General features: G+C 55.3%; 2 protein-coding genes across 8 annotated transcripts in view; one reads left to right on the forward strand and one right to left on the reverse strand.

The window, feature by feature from the left end:
- The window catches only part of ELF4 (E74 like ETS transcription factor 4), a 59,345-nt gene extending 44,578 nt beyond the window's left edge, over positions 1-14,767 (forward strand). For 4 of the 5 annotated variants that reach the window (XM_056809551.1, XM_007507163.3, XM_007507161.2 and 1 more), the window contains 8 exons: positions 1-122; positions 719-890; positions 2,235-2,318; positions 3,758-3,949; positions 6,883-6,966; positions 7,238-7,430; positions 8,460-8,816; positions 10,285-14,767. The exon at positions 1-122 is cut by the window's left edge and continues 102 nt beyond it. In XM_056809551.1, coding sequence (XP_056665529.1) covers positions 51-122; positions 719-890; positions 2,235-2,318; positions 3,758-3,949; positions 6,883-6,966; positions 7,238-7,430; positions 8,460-8,816; positions 10,285-10,963 — 1,833 coding nt within the window. In that variant the 5' untranslated portion in view covers positions 1-50 and the 3' untranslated portion in view covers positions 10,964-14,767. The remainder of the gene's footprint in view (positions 123-718; positions 891-2,234; positions 2,319-3,757; positions 3,950-6,882; positions 6,967-7,237; positions 7,431-8,459; positions 8,817-10,284) is intronic. The other variant, XM_007507164.2, reaches the window with a different exon arrangement.
- A 5,973-nt stretch (positions 14,768-20,740) lies between these two features.
- Positions 20,741-27,151, reverse strand: part of BCORL1 (BCL6 corepressor like 1) — a 64,825-nt gene continuing 58,414 nt past the window's right edge. For all 3 annotated transcript variants that reach the window (XM_056809433.1, XM_056809432.1, XM_056809431.1), the window contains 2 exons: positions 25,157-25,310; positions 20,741-22,778 (listed from right to left, as the gene is read on the reverse strand). In XM_056809433.1, the coding sequence (XP_056665411.1) occupies positions 22,499-22,778; positions 25,157-25,310 (434 nt within the window). In that variant the 3' untranslated portion in view covers positions 20,741-22,498. The remainder of the gene's footprint in view (positions 22,779-25,156; positions 25,311-27,151) is intronic.

The raw sequence follows: 27,151 nt of genomic DNA on the forward strand, positions 1-27,151 counted from the left end.
GATCTCAAGGCTCCGAGGACCCCTTCTCAGTGGCCTTGGCAAGAGGCAGCATGGCTACTGCCGTCCAGAGCAGTGAACTGGTCTTTGAGTTTGCCAACAGCGGGATGGAGGAGATCCAGCAGGTATATACACACGGGCGTGCGTCCTGGGGCATCAGGGATTGTGCCCCCAACAAATGCCCCATCTTCATTGGGAGTGTCCCACCTTGAGGTACAATGTTTAGGCTCTCAGACCGTTGCTCAAGGGTTCCCTGACCCCTGCCAATTCTACCCTCCCTCCTTGCTCCCCGTCTCCCTCATTCCTAGCTCCTCTGTCAAGGCCAATAGGCCTGGCTCGGGCTGAGAGGAACCCAAGTGTCCCACCCCACCCCTGGTGATAGGCAGCCAGGCCTGAATCCAGCCTCCTCTCTTCTACTCCCCACCTCAGAGTCTGCTTGGGAAGCCAGTATAAGTGCATATAGAGAAGGATCACCCTGGGCTGGAGAAGTGAGAAGGAAAGAGGCTGCCTCTTCAGAGCCAGAGTCCAGTGTATACATACATGGAGCGCCTTTTGGGACCTCCCCTCCTGCCCTTCTTCATAGCTAGCACCCAAGGGAGGTGGATATTTTTTCACAAAAGTGCAGAGGGGGCAGCAGCTCCGGGCTGGGGGAGTCAGGAAGGACTTCCTGAAGGAGGGGTCTGTGTGAGGGGTATTTTCAGCTGTCCTTTTCCCTCCACAGCTGGACGATCCCTCTGTGTTCCCAGCTGTCATTGTGGAGCAGTTACCCTGCCCAGAACTGCTACACCTATACTCGGGCCTCGACCGGGATGAAGTTTCCAATGGCATCATGGCAGATCGGGACCTGGGGGTGGCCGAAGGGCAGATCCTGGAGGGAGGCCTTGTGGTGTCAGGTCCATCCTCTTTGGGGCTGGGACTGGGGCAGATTCAGGGAGGGGATTGGAGTGGGGGGGCAGCATGTACAAAGAAAAACTTTTGGGGGGGACAGGGGCACTGACTGCTTCCCATTGGCTTCTTTCTACCTCCAAGTTGGGCACAGGATGAGCTGGTGTAGAAGGGATGGACTCTTAGGAAGTGAGTTCAGTCCAGGAGGACTTCCTGGGGGAGGCTAAACTCTCAAAGCCTAGGGGACCCAGGGCCAGGACCAACAGTCCAGCAAAAGCATGGAGCAAGGAGGGCCACATACAGGCATATTCCTCCCTCCCTTTCCCCTGTGATGTGGGAAGGACTTGTTTCTCACTTCCAATAAGTGGCGAAGCAAGAAAGTTCTGTAGGGTAAGGAGTCATGGAAATGAATGGAAGGTTGGCCCACCCACTAGGGACCCCAAGAGAATGACTTAAGTAGGATTAGGGTTAGGGAACCCTCAAGGAACCAAGAGATGCACTGGGGGAGGAGGGGGCGGCTGTCCTGTGCTCATCCTTGTGGGGGATACAAAAGTCTCATGAGGTGGTCTGGGCCCTCAGGGAGCTTCCAGTCTAACTGAGGAGACAGGACTCATGAAACAGAACAGTATTGTGTCAGTTGGCTTAGTGTGGTGGAAAGAGCACCAGATTTGGCATCAGAGAGTTTGAGTCCCAGCTCTGCTGCTAGCTCTGTGGCCACGTTAACCTCCCCCCCCCTGCCCCCCCCATTCAGTTTCCCCATTCGTAAGGTGAGGACCTTAGGTGGCCGCTAGCCCCTTTCAGCTCTACCGTTTTTGATCCCATCCAATAAGAGAGTTAGGACAGGGCTGGTCAGGGCAGGTTTCATAAGGGCCAAGAAGCTGTATAGAAATGGGAATAAGCCCAGGGTGTGTGGAACCTCTGAGCAGAGCTGAGAGGAGTGAGGAGAGAAACTTGGAAAGGGAGGATGTTGGGACGGTCAGGGACCTTAGAATCCTATAGTCTAACCTCCTGTTCTTCAGGCAGCCAGGCTAAATAAGTGACTCACCCATGGTATTGCCTGGGCAGTGGCAGAGATGGGATTTGAACCTAGGACCTCTGACTCCAAATCCTTTGCTCCCCCACTATTCTACTTGGGTAACGACCACAGCTTCCTTCAGACTATTCCTCAGGGCCAGAGACCCAAGGGGTTGAATCCACTGATGTTCCAGCATAGGGCTCCCCACGGCTCCTCTCCCCATTGTGCCTCATGGCATCCCCTCAGCCCCCAGGGTTCTTCCTGCCAAGCTCTTCCACTGGCTGGGCCTGTACCCCATGTGGACTTCTTTTCACCTCTCCCATTTCCCTCCCATCAGACGATGCCACCCCTCCTGTCATGGCCACTGAAGTCCTGCTGGACGTAGAGGCCCCCAACAACATACTGGATGAACGTCGAATGTGTGAGTTGCAATCTTCCTCTCTCTGGAAAATCCCAAAGAGCAGAGAAGCAGCAGGGTACTGGAGAGAGATGGGGGGGGGGGCTAGACTGGGGAGTCAGAGGCCCTGGGTTCAAAATCCATCTCTGCTACTTCTCAGCCACATGACCTTGGGCAAGTCTCTGGGCCCCCCTTCTGTAAATCAAGAACAATAATCTTACTGTCCCTTCTCTGACTGGAGGGCTGGAAAGGATGTGTTGACACTGCTTGGGAAGCCAGGAGCCCAGTAGATGTAATGAGGGGGCCACAGGTGGGCATTAGAGGATATTGATGGTGATGCTGTTGAATTCCTGCTTTGGCAGTCTGGAAATAGTCCATTCTGGGAAAGCTCTCCATCTCCCAGGTCCTGATCCCATCCCAGGGCAGAATGTCTAGGGTCTCAGCAACTACAGAACTCATTTAATTTGGGAGACATTGTTCCCATTATGTGATGGAAGAAAGACATGCCCAGAGATGAGGGGACTTTTCCAGGGTTGTGAGGCTGGGGCCCAAGTCAGGATTCGATTCTAGATCTTACCAACTTCTAAGATTGGTCCTCTCTCACAGGGCTGTTTCCTCCCCCATCCCCCAGGAGTGGGTCTTCATCCTGGCCTGGGATCTTCTTCAGAGCACATGCTCTGTTGCTCTTGGTTGGGGGAGCAGCAGGATGCCCCTTGTCAGGGAGGGAGCATGCAGCCCTAAAAGGGGAGATGGGAGAACAGGCTTCTAGATGGAGCCTTGCCCGTTACTTGATAGATGACCTTGGTCAAGTCTCTTTCTGTCCCCTGGCCTCAGTGGCCTCCTTTCCTCACCACTCTAAAAGGAATAAAGGCAGCTATTGCCCTAGCTGAGGGCAGTGCGGCCCCCTGGATGTTTCGAGGCAGGAGTGGAGGGTGGTTGGCTTCTGTCGACGCACATGTCATCAGAATCAGGGCCTGTCTAGGCCAGTCAGTCATCAGACACTTATTACCCACTTAGGATATACCAGGCGCAGTATTAACCAGAGCTACAAAGGAAGGCAGCATGGGTGTGTCCCTCCCATAGTCCCGTGGGGGCGACAATATGCATAGATCACATATGCAGTGTACATAGCAGGTCATCTTGAGAATTAGCGGAGGGGGTGGAATAGGAAAGGCCAATTCCCTCCTGTGATAGAGGGCAGAAAGAGAGCCAGAGAGGCCAAGAGATTTGCCTCAGGTCACATGGCTAATATGTAGCAGCAGAGCTGAGATTTGAACTCCAGTCCTCTTGTAGGAGTCCCAAGCTCTGTCCATTGTACCAAATTGTCTCGTTGCCTTGGCCTAGTGGCTGTGGGAGTCACTCCAAGGGCTCCTCCATACGTGGATGGCACCTTCCTTGTTGGTGAGGGGTCCTCTCCCTGTCCTGGGCCCCGACTCAGGCCTCCTGGGCCTCTCTTCTTTCAGTCTGTGGTCCCGGACTGTTCACCGAACAGGACTCCTCAGGGGCTTTTGCAAACTGTGTTCTTTCCACCTCTTCGGGGGCAGACATCTCGACCAGTGGGAGCGGGAGCATCGAGGGGTTCTCCATTCAGGAGGACAGCTCCGCTGCGGACACAGGCCTTGGGAGACCTCTGCCAGTGAGGTCCAAGAAGAAAGGTAAAAGCTTTTGTTTGGGGAGAGGGCAGGGCCAGCCTTACTCACAGGTGGCTGCAGGTTTGGCGAGGAGTGCACATAGCTCCCTCCTGGCCCGCCACAGTGCCTGAGAGGCCACTATTAGCACCACTCTCTCTGGCTTCCTTACGAGGCTGAATTTTAGCTGGGAGGATGGCATGGGGTGTCCCCAGGGCGACTCAGGAGCTCTGCTGGTGCCTGTTGTCACTTCAAGCCCTGAGCGAGGCAGCTTTAGCTTACTCCTTGAGCAACTCTGTGTTTCAGCTGAACTGGCCCCCTTGCTGTTGCCTGTATCTCTTGGGGCTTCCCCGGCCTGGACTGCTCTCACTTCTTGGGTGTGTGGCCTCCTCCCTTCCCAGGTGCAGCTTTTAGGAACTTCCAGGTTTTCCTAGCCGGGAAATCATTCTGTATTCCCTTATTTGTGTGTGGGTTCGAACTCCCTGGAAAGTTGGAAGCTCTCTGGGGGCAGCGATTGTTTGGTTTTTGTCTTGGCATTCTTAGTGCCTAGCATGGTGCTTGTCAGGTAGTAGGTGAGTAATAAATGCTCAATGAATTTTATTGTGTTTGGGGATAGTCTCCAGGCCTCAGTTTCCTTTTCTGGGGAGTAGAACTAATACCTGCCTTGCCTACCTCACAGGGCTTTTGTGAGTAACGTGATTTGGAATCGATACAATAGTGAACCAATTGGACATCGGGTTAAGTAGTCTTGGTCTTGTAAGGAGCAGACCCAAGTTTGAGCTTCTGTAGTTAAAAGACCTGAGTTCAAAGCCTGCCTCCGTATGATCTCAGACCTCACATATTTGCCCTCCTGGGCCTCATTTTCCTCCCATATGAGATGCAGAGGTTGAACTAAGTGACCCCCGAGGTCATTTTCAATTTTCCAGCCTGATTCCCTATTATCTCCATGGGTCTCAGTTTCTGGGCAGTCAGAAGGATTATAGAATGTTGGAGCTGGCAGGTGCTTAGAGATCATATCTAAAGGTAAGAGTCTGACACGGACCTGGCTAGGTGGGTTCGACTGTCCTCTACGTCAAGGGTTTTTCACCTGGACTCCAGCTCCACCTGAGGAGTCCGTGGACGGATTTCAGGGGCCTGTGAATTTGGATGGGAAAAAAATGAGATCTTTCCTGTTCCCGAAAGTTGGCATCTCCTGCAGTTAGTTACGAGGCTGCTTCTGCAAAGGAGGACATACGGGTTACTGTAGTGCCTGTCGTAACGGTCCAGGCTACCAAAAAGGTTCCAAGGTTTCCCAGACAGGTGTGGACAGCCAGAGTCCTGATCCTGCATCACGATTGCCTATTGCAGGGATTCCCAAGTCTCTGTGCTGCTCAGCCCCCTCAGCTTCCCGAAACCTTCTTCTCTCCCCCGTTTCATTTGAAAGGAAGGAAAATCTGGCGTTTTCCATGCATGTGAGCACAAGAAAAAAGAGCTATTGCTCTCAGTCTTCCCTAGATCGTCCCCATAAAATGCGACCAACTTTTAGCCCCAGAGGTGCACACCACCCCAATGGGGGATGCTGGCCTACTGGCCACTGTGTGTTCCAGAAATATCTCCGATCCCATACATCCCAAGCAGAACTCATTGGCTTTCCCCCCAAAGCCTCCCCTTTTCCGAGGCACCGCTATGCTTCCAGGCACTCAGGTTCAGAACGTCTGAGTCATCTTCACTACTTCCCTTTCTCTCACCCCCTCAGATCCAATTAGTTGTCAAGTGTTGTCAATCCTGCCTCCACATCTCTCACACAGCGTGAGCCCCTCCTCCCCTCCCCTGGCCCAGCTCGGGCCCTCAGCTCCTCTCCTCTCACGCTTGCAGCAGGCTCTTAATTGGTCTCCCTCCCTCCCTCCCTTCGGTGGCTCCTCTCTCGCATCCCTCTGACGCACAGCTGCCACATTGATATTCCTAAGGCACGGGTCTCACTGTGTTACTCCGTAGCTCTAGAAACTCCCCTGGTTTTTCTTGCCTTGAGGATAAAGTACAAACCTCTCGGTCTCACTCTTCAAAGCTTCCCCGTTCTGGCTGCAGGCTACTTTTCCAGGCTTTCTGCACAATTCTCTGTCTCACACTCAGCGTTCTGGACAAACGGCCATTGCCCTGCCTTCTGTCTCTCATCTCAGCGCCTCCGCACAGGCGGCGTGTGGCCCCCCTGCTGCCATGTGTGTAGCCCCCTCCTTTCTCACCTCTGTTTCATACAGCCCCTCCGCCCAGGAACCCACATCTCTTTTCCTCCAGTTGCCAATGGGCAGCACCTTTGGAAATGACCTTCCATATGTTCTGTATTCAGTTTTCTATCATCTCTTTGTCCCTTCCCTACATGCCGCCCCCAGCAAAGTGTCAACCCTCTGAGGTTCCCTGTCACTGCTTTGGCCATTGGCTTTTTGATTCCCGGTGCCCAGGGCCCTGGCATAAAGAAATAATAATACTAATCAGGAATACTTATTGAAATGAATTGGATTGGGTTGGCCATGAGCAAATCCCTTTCCTTTTCGCAGCTTGTTTCTTCCTCTGTAAGATGACACCTAGGTGGTGTAGCAGATAGAGTGCTGGGCCTGGAATCAGGAAGACTCCTCTTCCTGAGTTTAAATCTGGGCCATGTGACCCTGGTCAAGTCACTTAACCCTGTTGGCCTCAGTTCTTCATCTGTAAAATGAAAGAGAGAGGTAAAGAAAGGGAGAGAGAGGCAGAGAATGGCTTTAAGCCTCAAGTAGCCCTGTATTGTTGATGTACAGAGGGAGGCCAATGTGTAAGAAGCTTATGGAGCCCGGTAAAAGCTGGCCTTGGGGTTAGGACATTATGGAAGGAGGTGAGAGTGGGAGAAGCTGCAAGGTGTATATGGGCCAAGTCGGGGCTCCACTGCTAGGTTCAGGGGCACTTGGACACCGTTCTCATCCTGCTCTCCCCATCCATCCTTCCCGTTACAGTCCAGAAAGCAAAAGCACCCCGATGTCCCTCACCGGTCAGTGAGCCCAGTGTTCCCATCCGGAAGAAGTCCAAAGATGGCAAAGGTACAGACTGCTTGCTCTTTAGCCTTCGCCTTCTGACATTGGGAGGCTGGAGCGTAGGGACGCTGGAGACATGGCCCCAGTTCTTGGAGAGGCCCTTGTTTGATGAGGAAGCTACTATCATTAGAAAGTCCCTAGTAATGTGGGGGTGAGAAAAGCACTGTGCCCATCCTCGGGAGCCCCTCGGTCTGGTGAGGGGAAGAGGCATCGCACCTACCCTCAGAAGGCCTTGGGTCTGGATCTCTTCTGTGACTCCTTCTGCTCCTTGTTCCAGGGAATACCATCTACCTTTGGGAGTTCCTGCTTGCTCTCCTGCAGGACAAGAACACTTGCCCCAAGTACATCAAGTGGACCCAGCGTGAGAAGGGCATCTTTAAGCTCGTGGACTCCAAGGCTGTGTCAAAGCTTTGGGGGAAGCAGAAAAACAAGCCGGACATGAACTATGAGACAATGGGGCGAGCACTGAGGTAAACCCACTGGGGGGCACATCCTGGCATCACCAAGCGGTTCTCCCTCATGCCCTATGACAACCTTGCCTGCTTTGGGCCTCTCATTTTGCCCTCCAGGGACATGGGATATGGCCTTCTCCCAAGGTCCCTAGGACCTCAGCTTCCCTCACCTTTCAGGAGGGAAGCTCCTTATGGCTGCAGCTAGTGTCTCTCCCAGCAAGCACCTGGGTATTTCCCTAGATGAGCGAATGCGATTCCACTGGCCTCTGCTTTCACTAAAGGAGAAAATGGATGGGAAGTGCTTCATGAGTGTCAAAGCAATGGAACCGGGCCCTGTTATTCATTGGGCCAGGCTGCTGGTGTCTTTAGTTTAGGGAAGTTCTGGGGAGAAAGCCTCACTTCCTCTCACTGCTCTCATTGCTATATGCCTTTGGGCAGGGCTTCTTTGCCTCTTGGGGTCTTGGCCCCTTGGGCAACCCCTCTGTCTGGGGAAGCTTATGGACCCCTTCCTTAAAATCAGGTTTTTAAGTGCAGAAATGAAAATCCAGAGGAGTCCCAAGGAAGCCATATGTCCCTTTGAATCTGTCCACAGGCCCCTTACCTGGGACGGGAGGGGAGTAAATGGACCGCCATTAGGAATTCTACAGAGAGTTGCCTAGGGAACTACTGAGAGGTTAAGGCACCTGCCCAAGGTCACACAGCCTGGACTTGGCAAGAGGAGCCAGTTGGGGATTAGGACACATGCTCCATTTTCCTCCAGAGTAGTATTCATAATAGGAATACTCTCTTATAGTTATATGTTATAATACTGTTATTTTATTGGCAAATATGTTTGGGAAATCTCTTTGCCAACTCAGCTTCCAAATACCTTGGAATAATAATAACAACAATAATGGTCATTAGTATTGTTGTTATTATTATTATTTCCAAGGTCTTTAGAGGTTGAGCCAGTGAAGAGCTTTCCTGGCCACTGGCATGGCAGCTCAGGTATCAAAGGTTCACGGCTCAGTGTCTCTCTCCCTGCCAACTGTGCCCTGTTGCCCCCAGATATTATTATCAGAGGGGCATCCTCTCCAAGGTGGAAGGGCAGAGGCTGGTGTACCAGTTCAAGGAGATGCCCAAGGACCTGGTGATAATCGAAGATGAAGAAGGTGAAGAGGCCAATGCAGAACTCCAACAGACCCCACCTCCACGCCGAGCTGCTTCAAAGGCTTCAGCCCGGCCTGCCACCCAGCAAAAGAAGGATTCCCCTGGGGAGGCTTTGCAACAAGGACCGCAGGCGGCGCTGAGCCTCCAAGTGATGACCCAGGAGAGCTCAGCCGCTGCTGTTGCCGCCGTCGCCGCCACTGCGGCTATGGCAGCCCCTTCTGGCGAGGCTCGTGGGACTCTGGCCCGCACAGTCAGGTAAGCTCCTTGGTGCTCTTTATGACTTGGTCCTGCTGGGAGGATACTGATTCCAGTTGCCTCCATGACTGCTTTACGACCATGATGTCATTTGCTCATTGAAACAGCCTGGTAAAGTCAGGGAGGCAGGTGTTAGTATATGGATAGGGAAACTGAGGCACAGAAAGAGAGACGTGAATTGGCCAAAGTCACACACAGCTAGTCGATGACAGTGCTGCTGGGATCAGAACTGAAATCTTGTTCTCCAGCCTGCTGCTTTGAGAACAAGGGCAGGCCTGGGACCCGGGGCTCTCTGAGATGAGAAAGCCTGCCTTGAACTGGACCTCTCTCCTCCAAAGGCCAGGCCACTGCTGCTTTCCCTCACCCAAGGCAAGAAGCATCAGAGAAGACTAGCTTTCCTGGTTCCTCCCTGGGAGGATGTGGCTCCTCGCTCTTTGGCCAGGGAAGGGTTACTCTCTTGGTAGCCTGGGAACCTCAGCTTCAGACTCTCCCCAGCCAGACTAAGATGTCTCGTGCCTTTTGGAGTTGTGACTGCCCAGAGCACTGAGGAATGTAGTGACTTGCTCAGGCTCACAAAGCTCAGATGTGTCAGGGATGGGCCTCGAACCCAGATCTTTCTGGCTCTGAGCCCCATGTGCTGCTACATGTCTTCTTTAACTTGGAGAATTTCATTCAATTCATCAAATGTCAGCTGAGCCCAGGCTGTGTACAAACCCCAGTGACAGGCTCTGAGGACCATCCCCAGTTAGGATAAGCCCTGGTTCCTGTCCTCAAGTAGGTCACAGCCTTGTAGGGGGGCCAAGACCCAGCCCCAGCCTAATGGAAAGATCCCTGGTACTGGAGTCAGAGGACCTGAGTTTAAATCCCCATCTTTGTTGTTAGTGCTTGTATGACCTTGGGTGAGTCATTTCCCTTTTCTGGGCCTCATTTTCCCCATCTAGAAAATGGGAAAGCTGGACCAGTCAACAGACAATAGTTAATATCTCTTAGGCCTTGCAATCTATGATAATATAATGCCTTTTAACCTTTAACGACCCTATGGAAAGGCCACCAAGAGAAAGATGTCACCTTCCTGGAGAAGAGACATCTGAGTTCCACTTGAAAAGAAAGCAATAGGGGGCATCTCGGTTGCTCAGTGGTTAGAGTACCAGATGGGGAGTTGGGAGGACCTGGGTTTAAATCTGGCCTTAGATACTACCTAACTGTGTGACCCTAGATGAGTCACTTAACCCTGTTTGGCTAGCCCTTGCTAAGACAGAAGGAAAGGGTTTTAAAAGGAGGAGAAGAAGGTGGTAACTGGACAGGCAAAGAGAGGGAGGGAGGGGGGGGAGGACATTGCAGGCTATGAGAATGTCTTAGGCATGTGTTTAAAGGAGGTAAATTAGAGAGCATGTTTGGGCAGTCCAGCTTGGCTCCCCAGGCCCAGGGCTGCCCCCACCTCATCGCAGCTTCTTTTCTCTCTTCTCAGTGCATCTTTGGTTTCTAACAACGGTGGAGTGTCCGCAGCAGGAGCCGGCTCAGGCTTAGGAGCCCTGACCCTTCAGACCATCCCACTGACCACAGTGCTGGCCAGTAGCTCCTCAGCCGCCTCAGCAACCTCATCCCAAATTGTCCTCCAGGGTGTCCCTTCGGCCTCAGCCTTCAAGGACATTGTCACCCTGCAGGCTGCCTTCCCTCTGGGATCTAACTTCCCAGAGGGCTCGGCCACAGCAGGGCGTCCATTTGTCCTTAGTGGCCTCCCATCGTCAGCCCTTGGGTCTGCCTCCAGGCCCCCGGGGACCTTGGTTGCTGCCATCATTAGGACTCCAGGAGTGAAGGAGGCACTTCCCGGGCCCCCTTCTTACCTGCAGGGTGTTGTTGCTGACGAGGCCCTGGGGCAGCCTCAGTTGCTTCAGATGCAGGCACTTCTAGAGCACTCTCAGCCCCAGGAAGCCCCGGGGATGCCAGTGCTGCCCCAGACCCCCACCAGCTGCCCTTCTGTTGGCCTGACCCCCGTGGCTGAACTGGAACTTGCCACCAGCCCAGGGGCCCTGCTGGTAACTGAGCCCAACCTGGCACAATCAGGAATGGTGCTGGCTGGAGCCCTGGGCCCTTTCCAGGAGCCCAGGACTGGAGCCAAAGGAGGGAGGGGAGAAGGGGAGCTCTGAAGTGATCGATTCCTGGCCCTCTGGAGAAGGACTCCTCAAGGGAGCCCCACCCACCGGTCAAGTGCCAGGGCCCTCTCTAGGTGAATCTCTTCTTATGGCTGCCACCTTGAATGGAATCCCCCTCTTCCCCTCTCCCTGGTGCTTGCTTTGGAGTCACCTGGGGGAGCCTGGCAGAGAAGCCAAGGGCGCCACCAGGCATGGGGTGGAGAGGGAGCTCTCCGCCATCAGCCTTATTGTTTCTGCCCAAGCCCCACTGGGACCCTTTGTGTTCAAGAACTTGGCCCTTAAGATCTTGCTGCATCTGGGAGAGGCCTCCTCAGTTTCGCCAACCAGGACCTGCCTAGAAGCAGCAAGGAATAGTGTGGGAGCGCTGGATTTAGAGCTGCATTACGTGGCTTCATATCCCAGCTCTCCCACTCACTAACTCTGTGACCTTGGGCAAGTCCCTTCACCTTACTGAGCCTCAGTTTCCTTATCTGTAAAAGAAGGGGTCGGACTGGATAATCTCGAAGGCCCCCTCTAACAATAGATATCCTCTGATCCTTGAATGCCAGCAAGAAGCCAATGAAACTGTCACCAGCCCTTTGCCATTTTTGACCAGAATTAGTTGGGCATCCCTGGAGCCACGCCCTTGGGCTTCAGGGCCATTCAGACACAAGCACCTTTCGGAGAAAGTGGTTTGGGTCTCCGGAGGAAGCCTGTTCCCCAGGCTGGGCAGTGCTAACTCCTGGTGCTGTTTCTGTTGCCCTGACTAGACTGTGAGCTCCTTGGGGTGAGGGGGGGAAGGGAAGGGGAAAGAGAAAGCTTTTGGGGTGGGACATGGGGGCCCTGCTCCACAGCCAGGCATTGCTAAATTGAACTGGCTTCCAGCTGAGTCAACTTGCTGGAATCAGCTTCTTCATCACCATTCCCTGCACCGAGGGACATAGTGGGTCCCTGGGGTAGCTTGGGAGCTTTGTCTGTGTGTGCTTGTGTGTCTGTCTATGTGCCCGCTCACATGCATGCACTTAGGTGCTCAAGTCTGTAGAAACCAGCATGGCTTAGTGGCAGAAGGCCTGGATTTGGAATTCAAATCCTGGCTCTCCCACTTCCTCTGTGATCCTTGGCCAGTCACTGCCCTTCTCTGGGCCTCAGTTTCTTCCTCTGGAAAACGGGGAGAACAATACTTACACTACCTACCTCCCAGAGGTGTTGTAAGGAGAGCCCTTTGTAAGCTCAAAAGGGCTCTAGAAAAGACAGCTTGGACTCCTGGGTGAGGAGGGCTCCTCTGGAGGCCCCGGCCTCGCTGGTCAGGAACGTCCCCAAGTATCTGAATTTCCCATTCTGGGTCTGTCATTCAGGAATTCCTTCCCAAATTTTGGGAAGTTCTTTGGATCTGAAGCCAGGTCAGCTTTTCTGGCTCTCAGCACCATCTGTTGTCTCCCCCTGTGGGAGAGGATGGCCTTGGACTTGACCAAAACCTGCCTCTGGCAGGCTGAAGAAGGGTGGGTGGGTGGGACCCTGGCACTTGTGGCTGGGATCCCACCAACAGGTCAGAGCCTGTTCCCCTAACCCTTTCTTGATTGAATGTGTCCTTAGGGTCCCCCCACCCCGCAAGAGTTTGCCTTTCCAGGCCCGAGAGGCCTCCTTCTTGGTGTGTACTCCTGCAGCCATTCTCCTCCCACTAGCACCTTGGAAGTTGTCCTGGAGGAGGGGCAGGAAGGGAGGAGATTGGAGCAGGCCCAGGCCTTCCTGGGACAGGTGGAAAGGGAAGCGAATGGACTCATCACATATAGTCATTTTCCCATCTGCTTCCAAAGGAGGCAGGCCCTGCCCCTGGGCGGCCCATGGAAATGCCCACCCCCTCGCAGCCTGCATAGCTACTTCCATAAACAGAATCAGAAGACTTAGAGCTGGAAAGGATCTTGGAGAGCATCTAGGCTCCACCCCCTCGCTTTCCCAGGTGGAAACTGGAACTTTGAACCCAGGTCCCCAGGACTCTCAGCCCCCCTCCCTGATTGGTCACTCTGTGTGGTGAGGGGCCCTGGAGCTGTGTGTACACTGTCCGCTGGAATCGAGGCCCATCCCCACCCTCTGATTTCTGGGTGCTCCACCATCAACAAATATTTCTGTGCCAGCCCCTGGTAGGTACTAGGGACACAGAGAAAAGCAATCCCTGTGTCCCTGGAGTAACACAGGATATGGGAGTGGATATGTTCAAAGATGCAGAAAAGTTGAGGGAGGGGGTGCTAACCACTTACACAGGCCTCTTTGGCCCTGACACGGAGTTTTCAAAGAAGCTCACCATTTGAAGTGAGCGAGAGCATTCCAGGACACCCTGTGAAAAGGTGCCAATGGGACCCAGGGTCATCTCCGAGACCAGGAAGCTTCTTTGGCTCAAGCCTGGAATTTGGGAGGGAGAATGGGGAATCAGCAGTGGACAGATCAGATATGGTGGGGCTTTAGATACCCCAATTCCTATTTTCCCTTGAGGCGATAGGGAGCCACTGATTCTTGGGTCAGGAGACTTGACAGAGTTAGATCAGTGCTTTAGGAATAACCATTTGGCAGCTGTGTAGAAGTGCCATTGATGAGAGGAGGGCAGCTGGCAAGGTTTTCCCAGGGCACGTATCCCACCCCCCAACTGCTGTGACATCACACCTGGACCTTCAGAGCTCAGTCTCGAGGTGGTCTCCACGGGCTAAAGTGAGGCTGTGGCCAGGGCCTGAGAGAGTATAACTGAGAGCTCCCTGTTTTGCCGGGAACTCGTTCTTCCCCCAGTGATCTGTGCCTGCTGGGGCCTAACGTCCTTAGCAGATTTAGATAGAGGCTCCAGCCAGGGGTTGAATTTCCTCTGAGGACACGTGGTAGGAGCTGTAGTCGGGTTCCAAGGTCTAGATGAGGGAGCCTTAGTTAGCTATTTTTGTCCGAAAGCAAGCTGAGTGGACCACAAGCTCCAGATGAGTGTGGAATGTGGTGGCCAGTGAAGCCCCTGACCCCTGGGGCTGGGAGCAGCAAGACTTGGAGGATGGGCCTGGCCCGGGGTCCCATCCAGAGGACAGTAGACATTTCCACAATTGGGGCCCTCCGTCACAGGAGGGGCCTCATGGCGGAAGAGACCCAGGCTGTGGTGCAGCAATTTTAGGCTGGATGGCAGGAAGGAAATGTTCTCTACCAGTTAGAGCCAGGCACGATTGACCCAAGTCTAACCCTCCCTCCCCACTCAACAACATCCCAGGCTAGGGAGAGACCATGCAGTGTTATTAGCTCTTTGGGATCCATCAGCCCATGTTCCCTTCCAGTTGGATGTGAGCCTCCCCAGTCTCAGAGGAAAGAGCACTGGATTTGAAGTCCTTGGACAGGTCACTTCTCTCCTGCCTCTGGGCCTTGGTTTCCCATCTGGAAACTGAAATGGTCTTTCAATTCCTTTCCAGCTGGCTCTCAATGGAATGAGTGCTATGTTTTTGAAAGCAGATCAAATGGTAAGCAGAACCAGGAAAACAACCTACACAATGACTGCAATTGTATAAACGATATGATAAGAACACTAAAGCTGCATGTGTAATTGTAGTGATCCCGCTGCATCCTCCTGGAGAAGATGAGGAAATGCAGTCTCCCTTCCTTTGGAGAGGCGGGGGGCCCTGGGTGCAGAATACTGCAAACGCTAGCTGTCAGATGTGGTTGCTGTGTCGCTCGGTTTTGCTTCACTGTTTTCATTGTTACAAGGGAAGGCTTGCGGGTGGGGATTGGGGTGGGGGCGGTATAACCTTAAATGGCTATGATGTAAAGACAAACAGCATCAATAAAAGTTTAAAAAAATTAAAGATGGTCACTTTAGTGAGTCAGAGGAACTAGTACTTGGACGGGACCTGCCCACCCACTGCCATGCTTTCCTGTGTCCCTCAGCAGCTTTGAATTAGTGCCTCCTCCTTTCTCAGGGAAAGAGAGGCCAAAGAACTGGGAAGAGGGTTCTGTGCCGCTTCTGCTCAGGCTCTCTCACAGCCCTGCCATGTGGCACGAGGACTAACACCTCTGACATGAGGGCTTTTCTGGTCATGTCTCGGCTGTGGCTCCTGAAAGCTGGAGCGTGCACAGTGGCTTGGCAGATATGGGCCACAAACCCCTCGAGGAGTCAGAGGGATGCCTACCCTGAGCACGTGAAGATTTTCACCCACTGGACGGGCAGATGAGAACACTTTGTCCTAATGGGCACAAAGGGGCATGGCTGATAGAAGCAGGCACCAGGGTGTTCTCAGAGCTCGCTCGGCCACCAGCAGCCTGACTCTTGTCCCACCCCAGGACTCAGATGACTCTGGAAGAGTTTGGGCAGCTGCCTGTTGGCACACAAGTGGAGCCATCACCCCTGGTGTCGCCATGGAAGACAGTAAGCCAGCAGTGCTCCAGAATGAGCCCATGGCCACTGCCCATCCGGGCTGGGCTCTTCAGGCCTTCCCAGGCCATAAGGTGATGCTGCTGGCCTGGAAGGCCTCACTGGGCCTGTTCTCCCTCTCAGGGCCTTGGAGGGCTCTCCTGGAGCTGCCCAAAGTCAGCAGGAAGGGCCCCAGGAGCCTTCCCCTTCTCCAGGCACCCATGATCCCACAGTGGCCAAGGCCATTTCCTCCCCCTTGGCTGCCTTTTTTGGAACATCAGGAGAAGGGACTGCTTCAAGGTCACACCTAGGGAGGCGGCCTGACTCCCTTTCTCCGGCGGGCGTCGGAAGGCTGAGTGAGGAAAGCTTGGGAAAGAAGGCTGCCCTTCCCGACTGCCATGGAGGCGGCCATGCAGCAGGTGTCGCTGTCCGGCAGACGATGGGCTGGGCTCAGGGCACAGAAAGGGGCGTGGCCAGGGTGGGGCCGGTTCCTCCGGGCGGCCGGAGCGGAAAAAGGCCTCCGGCCCTCGCACCCCGCCCCCCATCTCAGCCTGGGTCCACTTCTCAGATTGGGAAGTGAAATGCAAAGGGGCAGGCCCTTCCCTCCTCTGGCCACAGTGGCTTCGCAGCTTTCCTTCCAGCTCTAGACCTCCGACCGCATGACTGGACTCATGTTCGTTCTCTGGGCCTCAGTTTCCCCCATTGAAAGGTTGTGCTTTGGACTGGATGGTCTGTGAGGCTCTCCAGCCACCCAGGAACTTAGGGAGAGGGAAGGGGAGCTGGAGCCCCTTCACAGATAAAGAAAATGCCCAGAGAACATCTAGAGCAGGGGTCCTCTACCTTTCTAATGCCGTGACCCTGCAATACAGTTCCTCATGTGGCGGTGTTATTCTGGTGGCGACTTCAAAACTAATTTTGCTCCAGTTCTGATTGGGAATGTAAACCGCTGCTCTAGAGGAAGGGGGTGGCAAACGTGGACTAGGGAACCCTGGAACACTTGAGGTTCTAAGAAGGGGACAGGGTAGCTGGGTAGCTCAGTGAATTGAGAGCCAGGCTTGGGAGACAGGAGGTCCTGGGTTCGAGTATGACCCCAAACACTTCCTGGCTGAGTGACCCTGGGCAAGTCACTTAAGTCTGCTTGGCTAGCCCTTAGGGCCAATACACACTATTGATTGGAAGACTGAAGGTAAGGCTTTGTTCATGCAAAACTAAATTTTAAAGAATTGAGAGGGAAGAGAAGAGGGAGAGCACTCCAGCTGTGAGGAATCCCTCTACTTTGGGGGCACCTGAGATGCCTGAGAAGGGGAGACTGGAGGCTGGAGGGCTTTTACTTTTTTTTAAATACCCCTCACCTTCCACCTTAGACTCAGTACTGTGTATTGGCTCCAAGGCAGAAGAGTGGTAAGGGCTAGGCAATGGGGGTGAAGGGACTTGCCCAGGGTCACACAGCTGGGAAGTGTCTGAGGACAGACTGGAACCTAAAACCATCTCCAAGGATGGCTCTCCATCCACTGAGCCCAGAGAGGAGCCTGACAAGAGATCGTGGGAAGCCCTCCCCCCTCCCCCCTCCCCCCCCCTCTGACGAGGCCCGAGGAGAAGGGCGGTGTGTGCCCTGCCTCAACAAAAACAGGGGAGTCTGGAGTTCGGGTGCCGCCCTGATCTGGGTCTGAGTTGGGGAGGGAGCCCAGACTTGGCCACACGGGTTCCGGAGTCTTTCACCGAGGTCATTGCGCCGAAGAGGAGATGGCCGAGGGAGAGCCTTCAGGGGTGTGTGTGCGTGAGTGTGCTCTGCCAGGAGAGGGCAGTGGAGGGAAGGGGCTGGCTGCCTCCGCTCTGGGAGGCCCAGCAATCCTCGTCTTGCTAGAGGACCCCAGGGCCGCTAGTTCCCACCTGGGCCAGGCTTTGGCGGTCAGAAAGCGCCTCTGCCAGGCGGCCGCTGCTGCGGGAGGAGCCGGACCTACATTAAAAAGTCCGCCCCCCTCCCCCAGCGAAGGGTCCCCAGGCCAGGCCGCCCTCCCTCCCCGCGGCTCTCTGTGCCCTTCAGACACCGGGGCCAAGCGGGACAAAACCGAATTTCCTACCCTAGGGGGCAGCACGCAAGGTGCCCCCCACCCAAGTCCAGAATCACTGAGTACGAGGGGCCGAGCCGCTGCCGGGCTCATAGTAGGCCCTCAGGAAACGTTTCTGAATTAAAAAAAGATCCTGGAGATCCAGGAAGCACCCCACAGCACAGCGGCCTTGCCTCTGGACAGGTACATGCGCTCCAGATTTCCTGCTATTTCCCTGCCTCTCCAGGGGGCCGCCCTCTGAGGACGCATCTTGGGGGGGGGCAGAGTCAAGGCCAAAAAGAGGGGCGCCTGGACTTGTTTGTCCAAAACCAGGAGAGGAGGAGACCGAAAACTGGGGGCCACAGCACGTTACTGGCTCTGGAGGGTTGGCCTGTAAATTAGACCTCTAAAGCTTACTGTGTGTCCTTGGGAGAGTCTCTTCTCGTCCCTGGGCCTCAGTGTCCCTCTTGGTAAATTGAGGGGAGGGGACTTCTAGGGTCCCTCCCAGCTGGAGAGGGAGGGTCTACGAGGCTGGAAAACTCCCTCCTCCTCCGCCCCCAGTCTCTCTAACAGAGAATTCATAGCGAGTCAGACCTCTTCGCTGATTGGTCCTCCCCCTCCCTTCGGAGGCTGAGCACGTGGCTGCCGCCCAGGCTTCCGGCCACCGCCTCTGCCCTCTGGCTTCCCGGGGCCGCGAGGTCTTGGCCGGTACCGCTGGCCGAAAGATGCCTGACCTACACCAGTCTCTCACAGGCGGCTGTCCGACCGGGCAACTGAGGCTCAGCCCGTGGGGGATGGGGGGAGCACGGGCCCGCGCGGCCCTAGGTCTTAGCCAGGGGGCGGTGCCGCCCCAGAACGCCCCGCCCCTTTTACCGTCATTCCTGCCCCTCCCCCTAAGCGTGGGTGTCCCCCAGGCTCTTGCTCGCCCTCCCCCTCCCCCTCCCCCATTGCTTCTGATCTCATCTGATCTCATCTGCTCCCTTGGGTCCAATTATTTCTACAGGCAGCCGACTCCCAAATCTGTAGCTCCAGCCCCCGTCTCTGCCGACTCCTAGCCCCGCATCGCTAGCTGCCAGTTATATAGTCCATTCCGCATTGGATGTCTTGGGGGTATCTCGAACCTAGCTAGCCCCAAATCTAAAACGGAACTAACTCTTCACCTTCCCGGTAAAGCACCCAGCCTCCCTCCCGCTGCCTCGCCTAGCGAACCGGGACCTCGGGCCTCGTCGTGTCTTGTCTCTCGGCAACTCATTCTGGCATTTGAGGGCCTCCCGTACCCAGCTCCCCCTTCCTATTCAAGCTTTTCTTGGCCCGAGCGCCTCCTCGTTCTTTTGGGCTCCAGCTGTTCACAGCCTGTGTTCATTCTCATCTCCTACCTCCCAGCCTTTGTCCTAAAAGGCCCGGACGCACCGAGCTCCCTTTCCTGCCCCTTCTCCTCCCCTTCCCGAGTGATCTCTTCCTCCTGAAATCCCTCCCCGCCTTTCCTGACTTCTCGGGATCAGGGTTCTCCTTCGTTTACACGCCCTTTCCGCTCAATTACGCTCCCCGAGCGAGGGAGCTCCGTAGAGTTGTGGGGAGAAGCCCGGGAGAGCAACTCCCCCTCCCAGGACAAAGCTCGGCACCTCGGGCATTTCTTTCCCTTTTTTTAGCTTGGTCCCCGAGGCCTCGCGATGGAATCCCTACTGTCCACTTCTAGTGCTCCCGGAGTCACGGGAGTCCCGCGGCTGTCCTTCCCGGAGGGAGACAAGTGGGGGACTTGCCCCAGAACACACAGGCCACGAGTGTCGGAGCTGGGGCTGGCTCCTATCCGGGTCCCCTTCTGTCTAGGACACAGCTGGGACAGGTCCGCAGGGCTCGGAAACTCGAGGTGCCGGCCTCGGCCAGCTCGCTGGCGGCTGCGTTCCGCCTCCCGTCCTCTCCATCTCACCTCAGCAGCCTGTCACCAGCACTCCCGCCGGCCGGGTGCCGCCTTCTGGAGCCCTGCGCCATCTCCTTCGGCCCCAACAACTCCCTGCTGCCTCGAGGCGATCCCGCCCCGCCCCCATCTTCCCCTCGAGGCTTCGCAAAGGCGGTTGGGCCTCGCTCCCCTCCTCTGGCTCCCAGCACACAGTAGGCGCTTCGTAGATGGGTTCCTACCCCCGGACCGACTCCCCTCACCCCGCGGGATTCCTAGAAGCAGCCCGGCTTCCCAGCTGTCGTGCCAAATCCCGTCCGGGCCCCCCAGCTGTCGGCCTCCCTCGAATAGCTCGGGTGCCGGCTCCGCGGGGGAGGAGGGGCAAGCCGGAGGGGTTAGGACCTCTGGGCACCACTTTGGTACTGCCTAGGGTAAAAGTTACCAGCAAGCGGGCTCCGGCCTCCTTCGCGGGGCTGGGCACATCGCTCCCTCTCCCCGGTTGTCTGAACTTGCCCTTTCTTTCAACTCCCGTCAGCAAGCCTTTGTATGGGCACAGCTAGTGAGGTGAGGACCGTTTGTTATAGGGAAATACTTGGGCAGGTGTGTGGAGGGTGCGGGGCGGGGGCTGCCGATCGCCTCGGGCTTTTGAGCCTCTTCCCTCCCTCTAAACGGGGGAGCCGGGTTCTAGCAGAGGATGGCAGATTCGGGGCTGGCAGGAAGCCTTGGAGGCTGGGTATCCTGTCCGACTCCCTCAGTTTCCAGAGAAGGAAAACTAAGGTCTGGAGGCGCTGGGTACTGTCCCAGGCTGGCTTACCGGGAGAGCAATGGTACCTGGGAAGCATGATGGTCCCTAGATCCCTCACTCAGAGCCCAGTTGGAGGAAAGTGGAGAGGCAGTGGGCTCAGCCCTTCTCCCCACCCCCCCCCCCTCCCATCTCCACCTTGGGACTCTGGGAAAACCAAGCCCTATAGTAGGCCCCACACCGAAATGGATGGGGCAGAAAGGCACCTTGGGCTCAGTGGCTCAGCAGACAAGGTAGCTAGCTGCCTTCTCTGGGGCTGGCCAGGGCCTCCCTCCCCCCAGGCCCAGGCAAAGGGCCCATTGGGCAGTGGGCTGACAGTGCTGGCTGGGCCACAAGCTGCCTCCCCAGGCCTTAGGGACCCCCCCCCTTCTGTGCTGCAGAGGCACAGAATCAGTCTTTCCTGGGCTGCAGGAATCAGGCTATCTCCACGGTAACTGAGGGATGCCTGAAACCCAGAAGCAAATCAATATGGCCCCCAGGCTGCCCCCCAACTCCAAAGAAAGCCAGACAGGCATGCTGGCACCAGCTAGTCCCATTCCCTGGAGCCTGGCCAGGCTCACCATCCCTCTTGCCAATAAGTGGCAGCCAGGCCCGCAGCCTAGGGCCCTCCTCCCTAGTCCTCCGGAGATGGGAGAAGGGTGCCGGCCCCGGGGCCGAGGAGAATGAAGACACACAAGACATGAGGCCTGATACAGGGTTTTCTGTATAGAAATGTGTTGTTGATGCCACAGCCTGTTGCTTAGAACCAAACCAAGAGAGCAGCCAGAATACACCCCCAAATGCAAAAGGAAAAGGCCAAAACCTTTAAAAAGGATAAAAAAACCAAGACCGAGACACCCCCAAAGAAAACCCGAACCCCAAACCCTCAGCTTGATCTACGACGACGCACATATATATATTTAAAAATATCTCTATATGTTTAAATATATATATTTTACAAAAGAAAGAGAAGGATTTGTGTAAAAAGCTGATCGAGTCCAGAGGGCCAAGAGACACAAAGGGGAGGTCTCGGAGAAGGGGAGGTCAGGCTGCCCGCTGGGGAATCAAGACAATATGAAGAAAATTCACCACAACTGCTCCTGGCCCACATGTGCGCAGGCGGCTCAGGAGACTCCAGAGAACAGATTGTCCCATCCTCAAACTGGGCCTTTGGGGGGAGTCTTTTCTTATTTTTCTCTTTTTTAGCACCTGTACAATAAAACTGTACCATCTACACCAGAGAAGGCCGGGGAGGGCCGGGCCTGCCTTTGGGAAGCTGCCCTCTCTCCCCAAGAACTGTTGTGAAAAATAGCAGTCCGTAGAAAAGTAACAAGCTCATATCCATCGGGGCAAGGGAGCCAGGGGCCAGAGGGGTGGGGGCTGTGGACTGAGGCTGGATGGAGGGGTGACTGGAGCTGGTAGAGTTGGGGGCCTGCTAGGGGAGGGGGGCACGTTTCTCTTGCCTTTGCCTGGGAAACAGCCAGGTCTCAGAGGGGAGTGAGAAGGGAGAGTGGGGCACTGGGATGACGACGAGAAGGGGGAGGGGGGCCGTTCCCCTCTGAGATCCGTTTCCCTCTGTCCCTTTGTTCCAGCAGCTCATTGGCCCTTCACCCCAAACAGAACTACACTGAAGCAGGAAATGTGTGTGAGCTTAGGCATGGGAGGCTGAGGGAAAAAATCGGGAACCATTGGGATCCAAGCTGGCCCCTTGTGCTTGGAGACTGTCACACAGCTCCGACTCCACCCGGCTTCCAAGATCACCATGGGCTCCCCCTTCTCAGCCGGGAAGCTGGGAAGACCTGGCCCAGGGAGGGGGACTCACCTCCCAGAGCTTCTCCCGAAAGGGAGGGAAGAAAACGAAAAGGTGAACAAAGGCCCTCTTTCAAGCTGATGTCTCAGATCATCACAGTGATACAGACTTCTCAGAAACCAAGGAAACAATACAAATTAAATACTAATTAAATAAATATCATGGAAGACACCAAGGAGTATGGGAAGGGGGCTGTAGCTAGAGAAAGAATTTGCTAATTTCTCCACCAGGGCTGGCACCGCCAACTGGACCTGGGTCTGCTTCCCTCGGCCCGGGCTTGGTCACGCGCACCCAGGGATCCCTGAGCCCACCTAGGGCCAGGCGCCAAAGACACTGGGCCAGTGCCCGGCTCCCGGCCTAGGAGGGTGAGGTGAGCTGAGTTGAGGGCACCCTGTCCCCTCTCACAGTCATTGCGGGTCCTCTCTGATCTTCCGAGATCAAGATGTGGTTTTTCCCCCTTTGACCGCAACTAGAGGGAGGTGAGAGGGAATCTGAACCCAAAGACTCCAGTCACTAATGCTGGCATTGATAAGGCTGCTTCTAGTTGGGCTGTATTATTGCCTCATACTGCAGTCAGTCCGGAAAAGAGGGGCAGGTGGGAGAGGGGGCAGAGGAGGGGGAGAGAGGGAAGGCTGGCGGGCTCGTGCAAGCCCGTCAGCTGCTCCAGGACTGGAATTCAACCTCAGACCCTAGGAGCTGCAGCAACTCGGGCTCATAGCGGATCAACTCAATAGTCTCAGTGCTGGTCAGGGGGCTGGCGTCTAGGCCCCCCGGCCTCTCGGCAGGGGTGAGCAGTTGGCTGGAAACCACCTGCCGGTAGAACTCCACCTTGGGCAAGGTGATGACCTCAAAGTGCGGGAAACGGGCCTGAAATATCCTCGAGGATAGCTTCAGTCTCTTCAGGACATCGGAGAACAGGAACCAGTTACAGGGCCTGGGGAGACCGGAGGGAAGAGACGTTAGCAAGGGGAAGCAATGAATTCTGGGAGGTTGTTGAAAGGAACTTTGGGATTCATCCTACGTTGGCCCAGGCCAAGAGGCCACAAGAAGTGTACGTTGTAATGGGGGGGCAAAGGGAAGAAATAGCTGGAATTCCGCCCAGTTGGGTAAAGGCCTTGGAGTGTGGCCTCTCCAACTACAAAGTCTGCTACAGAGTAACTCAGGAGTTCAGGTGGCTGGGGTGGCCTTGGGCCTCAGTATCCACACCACTCAGGACAAATTCCCCTCACCCACTGCGGCCTCCTTGGTGGGGACACGAGTCATACGGGTCAGCTCCCAGTCTTCCCAGAAGCCCACCCTCTCTCTCCCAGTGCCCAGCCACCCAGCAGACCCCTCCTTGCCACCAGCCCCCTGCAAAGAGCAAACTTTGGCTTCTGGCAGCTGAGTGTGCTGGGGAGGAGGCAGCAGCCAATTCCTCCAAGGAAGACTTGTGAAGAATAACAAAAGCTGCCATTTAATTCGTTTGTTTGATCCAAAGGGGCTCCATTTGGCACCCAGGGGCCTACAGCTGCAGGCTAGGACACTGGGGGGGGGGGGAGTTGCCTAACTCTGCCCCCCCCAGGGTAGGCTCCCAGTCCATTTACTGCCTCGGGCCAAAGATCCGGTTTCAGAGGGCAAGGTGGGAGGTGGGAAATGGGAGGTGGGAGATACTCTGCAGGAATTCATTAACTGTGCAATCCTATCCCTAGAGCCCACCCCCACCCTCAGGGATCAGTTTATGTATGCCCAGAAGAATAAGGCCCATAAGCCCCTGAAACTTGATCCCGGTGGGTGTTAGCAAGGAGACTATTTTTACTCCTATCAGGCCATTTGGTCTGGGGGAGGGGGAGAGGGGGAAGAGGCCAGAGGCTGCCAGGGACTGTGGCTCACTGGTTAGAGCTTTGGTTTTGATCCCCCCCCCAAGAGATCAGTCAGTACTCATTGGGTTCCCTCCTTTTCCCAAGGGGCACTTTATGCAAGAACTGTGGGTCTGATTTGGCAACACCAAGATGGGCAGAGAAGGAAGAGGGGAATTCTCCATGCCTGTCTGCATTCACTCTTTGTCCACAATGATGGGTCTGTTGTCTGGGCCGTGACCCAGTTTCAGGATTAACCAGGTCCTTCAGAGGGGGCTCATTTAGACATGATAGTCAAGATATTGAGGCATTGTGCTAGTCAGAAGAGACTGGCCTCCTCAGCCTCTTCCCAGCTGTGTGACCCTGGGCAAGTCACTTGACCCCCATTGCCTAGCCCTTACCACCACTCTTCTGCCTTGGAGCCAATACACAGTACTGATTCTAAGATGGAAGGTGAGGGCTCAAAAAAGAGAAAAAGAGACTGAGCTACAATCCAGGTTCCACTGCTACCTGTGTGGCCTTGGGCAAGTCCCTTTGTAAAAGGAGAAGAACTCTTGGGTTCCAGTGGGCTCCAAACCTCAAAACCCTGGCTACACTGGAGGAGGCAGGACTAGGCAACAGCCTGGCTGAATAGGGCTTTGGGGGTCTCCAAGGTCAACACATGCAACAACTGTGTGATGGAGAAGCCCAGACAGCTGCTCCCCTTCTTCTTTGTAAAGGAGCACGAGAGCCCGAGAAGCCTCCGAGGCTGGAGTATTGGGTTCAGCTGGGGGTGGAGGGGGCGGGGTGGGGCCCGGCCGGCCAGGGTATTTTCGGAAAGGCATCGATAGACTGGAAAACATCCAGCCAGGCTGGGGAGGGTCTCGGCTCATGCCTTCTGAGGCCATGCCTCAGGATGGAAAGGTTGGGGGCTGGGCGAGGGGCACCGATCACCGGCTAAGACAGGAGGGTCACTAGCCTGGCTCTCTTCTGCCGGGGCTGCCTGGCACAGGGGGCTGGAGATCTTTGCCCGGGAATGGACTGCATGGGAGGGCCCCTTCCCACACTGAGACCGGGAGTACACGGGCCGGTGACTCCCCTCCGTTAGACCCGACCCATTCTGCAGTCTTGCTGGCATAGACTGGCAGAGACGGCAGCACTTCTTCCCTGCTCCCCAGAAGCAGCAGCAAAGGGACCCCATGAGGCCAATCAGGCCGGATGAGGAAGCTGGGACTCAATGCGGCTCCCAGAGCCCAGTCGGACCCCCATGACCCCTAATAGCATGTAATCAATCTCTCCTTGAAAGTGGGAGCCCTTTCACTTCAGCCTTGGCCCCCGGAGGGACTGTCTGAACAACTGGGCAGTGACCAAACCTGGGGGAGAAGCTCCGAGTGGGGTCCTTGAGCTGGCCCAGTTCCCAGCCCCACTCCAATCCCTGTCCAGCCCAGGAAATGCCAGGCTCCCCAGCCTCCCCCCAGAAAAGGCCCCGTGCACTCACCCACGAGAAAGCGACACTTGGAGGTTGTAAGTGGGAAGCAATGGCTTCTCAGAGAACTCGAATATGAAGTCGTCCGATTCCTGGTCATTTCCGTCATTGTCAGAGGCTCCAGGGGGGTTATCCAGGAGGTCACACTTGGCCCCATCCTTCCCCTCTGTGAAGAGAGCACACATCCACATGGAGAGTTGGGACCCACTGTGTCGAGCTCGAGGGCACACGGCTCGGGAGCAAGCACGTCAGAGGCCGGAAAGAACATCCCTGGCAGATAGCAGCAACAGCTGCTCTTTCCTGTCTTCTGAGGGCAAGGCAAGGCAAGGCAAGGCTCAAAGCCCTTTCCTCACACAGCCCTATAAGGCAGGGAGCTCGAATAGAGGTTTCTGTGCCCATTGAACAGAGGAAGAAACTGAGGCTCCCAGAGGTCAAGGGACTTGCCCAGGGTCACCCAGTGACTGACCTTACATCTCCTAGGAACACAGAATTTAGAGACAGAAGAAATATTAAAGGTCAGCTAGTTCAATCTCCTCATTTTACAACTGAGGAAACCAAGGCCCAGAGAAGTCATAGCTTGTTCAAGGTCACACCAGAAATCAACAGTGGCTGGAACCTGAATTCAAGTCTTTTCCCCGTCCATGCCACCATGTCCCCCCTACCCCCAATCAAGTCTGGTTACCCTAATCGATGACCCTTGGGGAAGAAAGGGAGGGCAAGAGTGTAAACCACGTCTTCAGAAGAAATCAGTTCAAGACGAATCGTTTTGGGCTCATTCCTCTCCCCTTCCCATCTCGGAGTGGGGCAGGCACACAGAATGAACAGAAGCAGACAGTCTAGTAGCAAGCCTGCTGATCCCAGAGGGAGAGGCCCTAGATTCAAATCCTGGCTTTGTCATTAGTTAGCAGTGTGACTTTGGGCCAGTCCCTTCCTCTTCTTCTTTTTTTGGCCTACCCTACGGGCCCAGGAAGTATAGGTTGCCAGCCTGCTAAAGAGCCACACATGGCAGCCTTGGCCTGAGAACAAAAGTTGAGAAGTTTCCCCGAGCTAGGGGTGCCCACCTCTCCAGATAGTCCTCAGGAGAGCTCTCTGTCTGCGGTCCAGTCTTGGGGTCAGTCTTGGGGCTCTGTGGCCTGCTCTTCCCTTTCCCTGACCTCCCCCACAGTCAGTCATTTCCTTCAGTCTTTGACCCAATGAGGTAGCCCCAAACGAGCCCAGCTGGGGATCTGGTTAACATCAAAAGGCTGGGAGGATCAGGTCAGGAGGTCGAGAGCTTGGGGGTAATTACTATCTCCAGAGCAGTAACGAGAGAAAGATGGAAGGGAAGTGGCAGGGGGAGGCCAGAATGCCCACTGGGCTCCAGCTCAGGAGACTGGACTTCAAATCCCAGCCTGGCTCTTTGCCAGTTACTTGAGCCTCAGAGTTGTTACTTCCCCCTCAATGAACCTGTTTTCTTCTCTGGAAGGAGGGGAGGATCCAACCTGGTCTCCAGACCACCCAGGGTTGTTGGAAGGAAAGTGATTTGGGAGCCTTCGGGCACCAGAGAAAGGCGGCTCCAAAGGCCCCTCTTCAAAGAGGTGAACAGGGCCCAGTCAGGCCAACGATGGGATAAAGGAAGAGAGAAGGAAGAAGAAAAAGGGGCTCCATGACTACACTCAGCCACTTCCCCCGATTTGGGCCAGAGGTTCATGTTTGGGGGTGGTGGGGACTGTTTGGAATTGAATCAAGGGGAGGAAAGATCTCCTGAGCCCAATCAAGCTGGTGAAAGGCTTATGTATGTGGGACCACTAAGAGAGGGCTGACTCTCCAGTCAGACTGAGGCCACAGCCTCAAATCCCACCTGAGGCTTTCTACCTGGGTGACTTTTGCCAAGTCATTTCTTTCCCCCAGGGCCTCAGTTTCCTCCTCCATAAAAAGAGGGGATTGGACTAGGTGGCTATTAAGGGCCTTCCAACTCCAAATCTCCGATCCCACGTCTCTTCTTCTTGATTTTGGTCTCAATGAGCA

Source organism: Monodelphis domestica, chromosome X (assembly GCF_027887165.1).
Source record: "Monodelphis domestica isolate mMonDom1 chromosome X, mMonDom1.pri, whole genome shotgun sequence".
In the NCBI taxonomy this organism is placed as follows: domain Eukaryota; kingdom Metazoa; phylum Chordata; class Mammalia; order Didelphimorphia; family Didelphidae; genus Monodelphis; species Monodelphis domestica.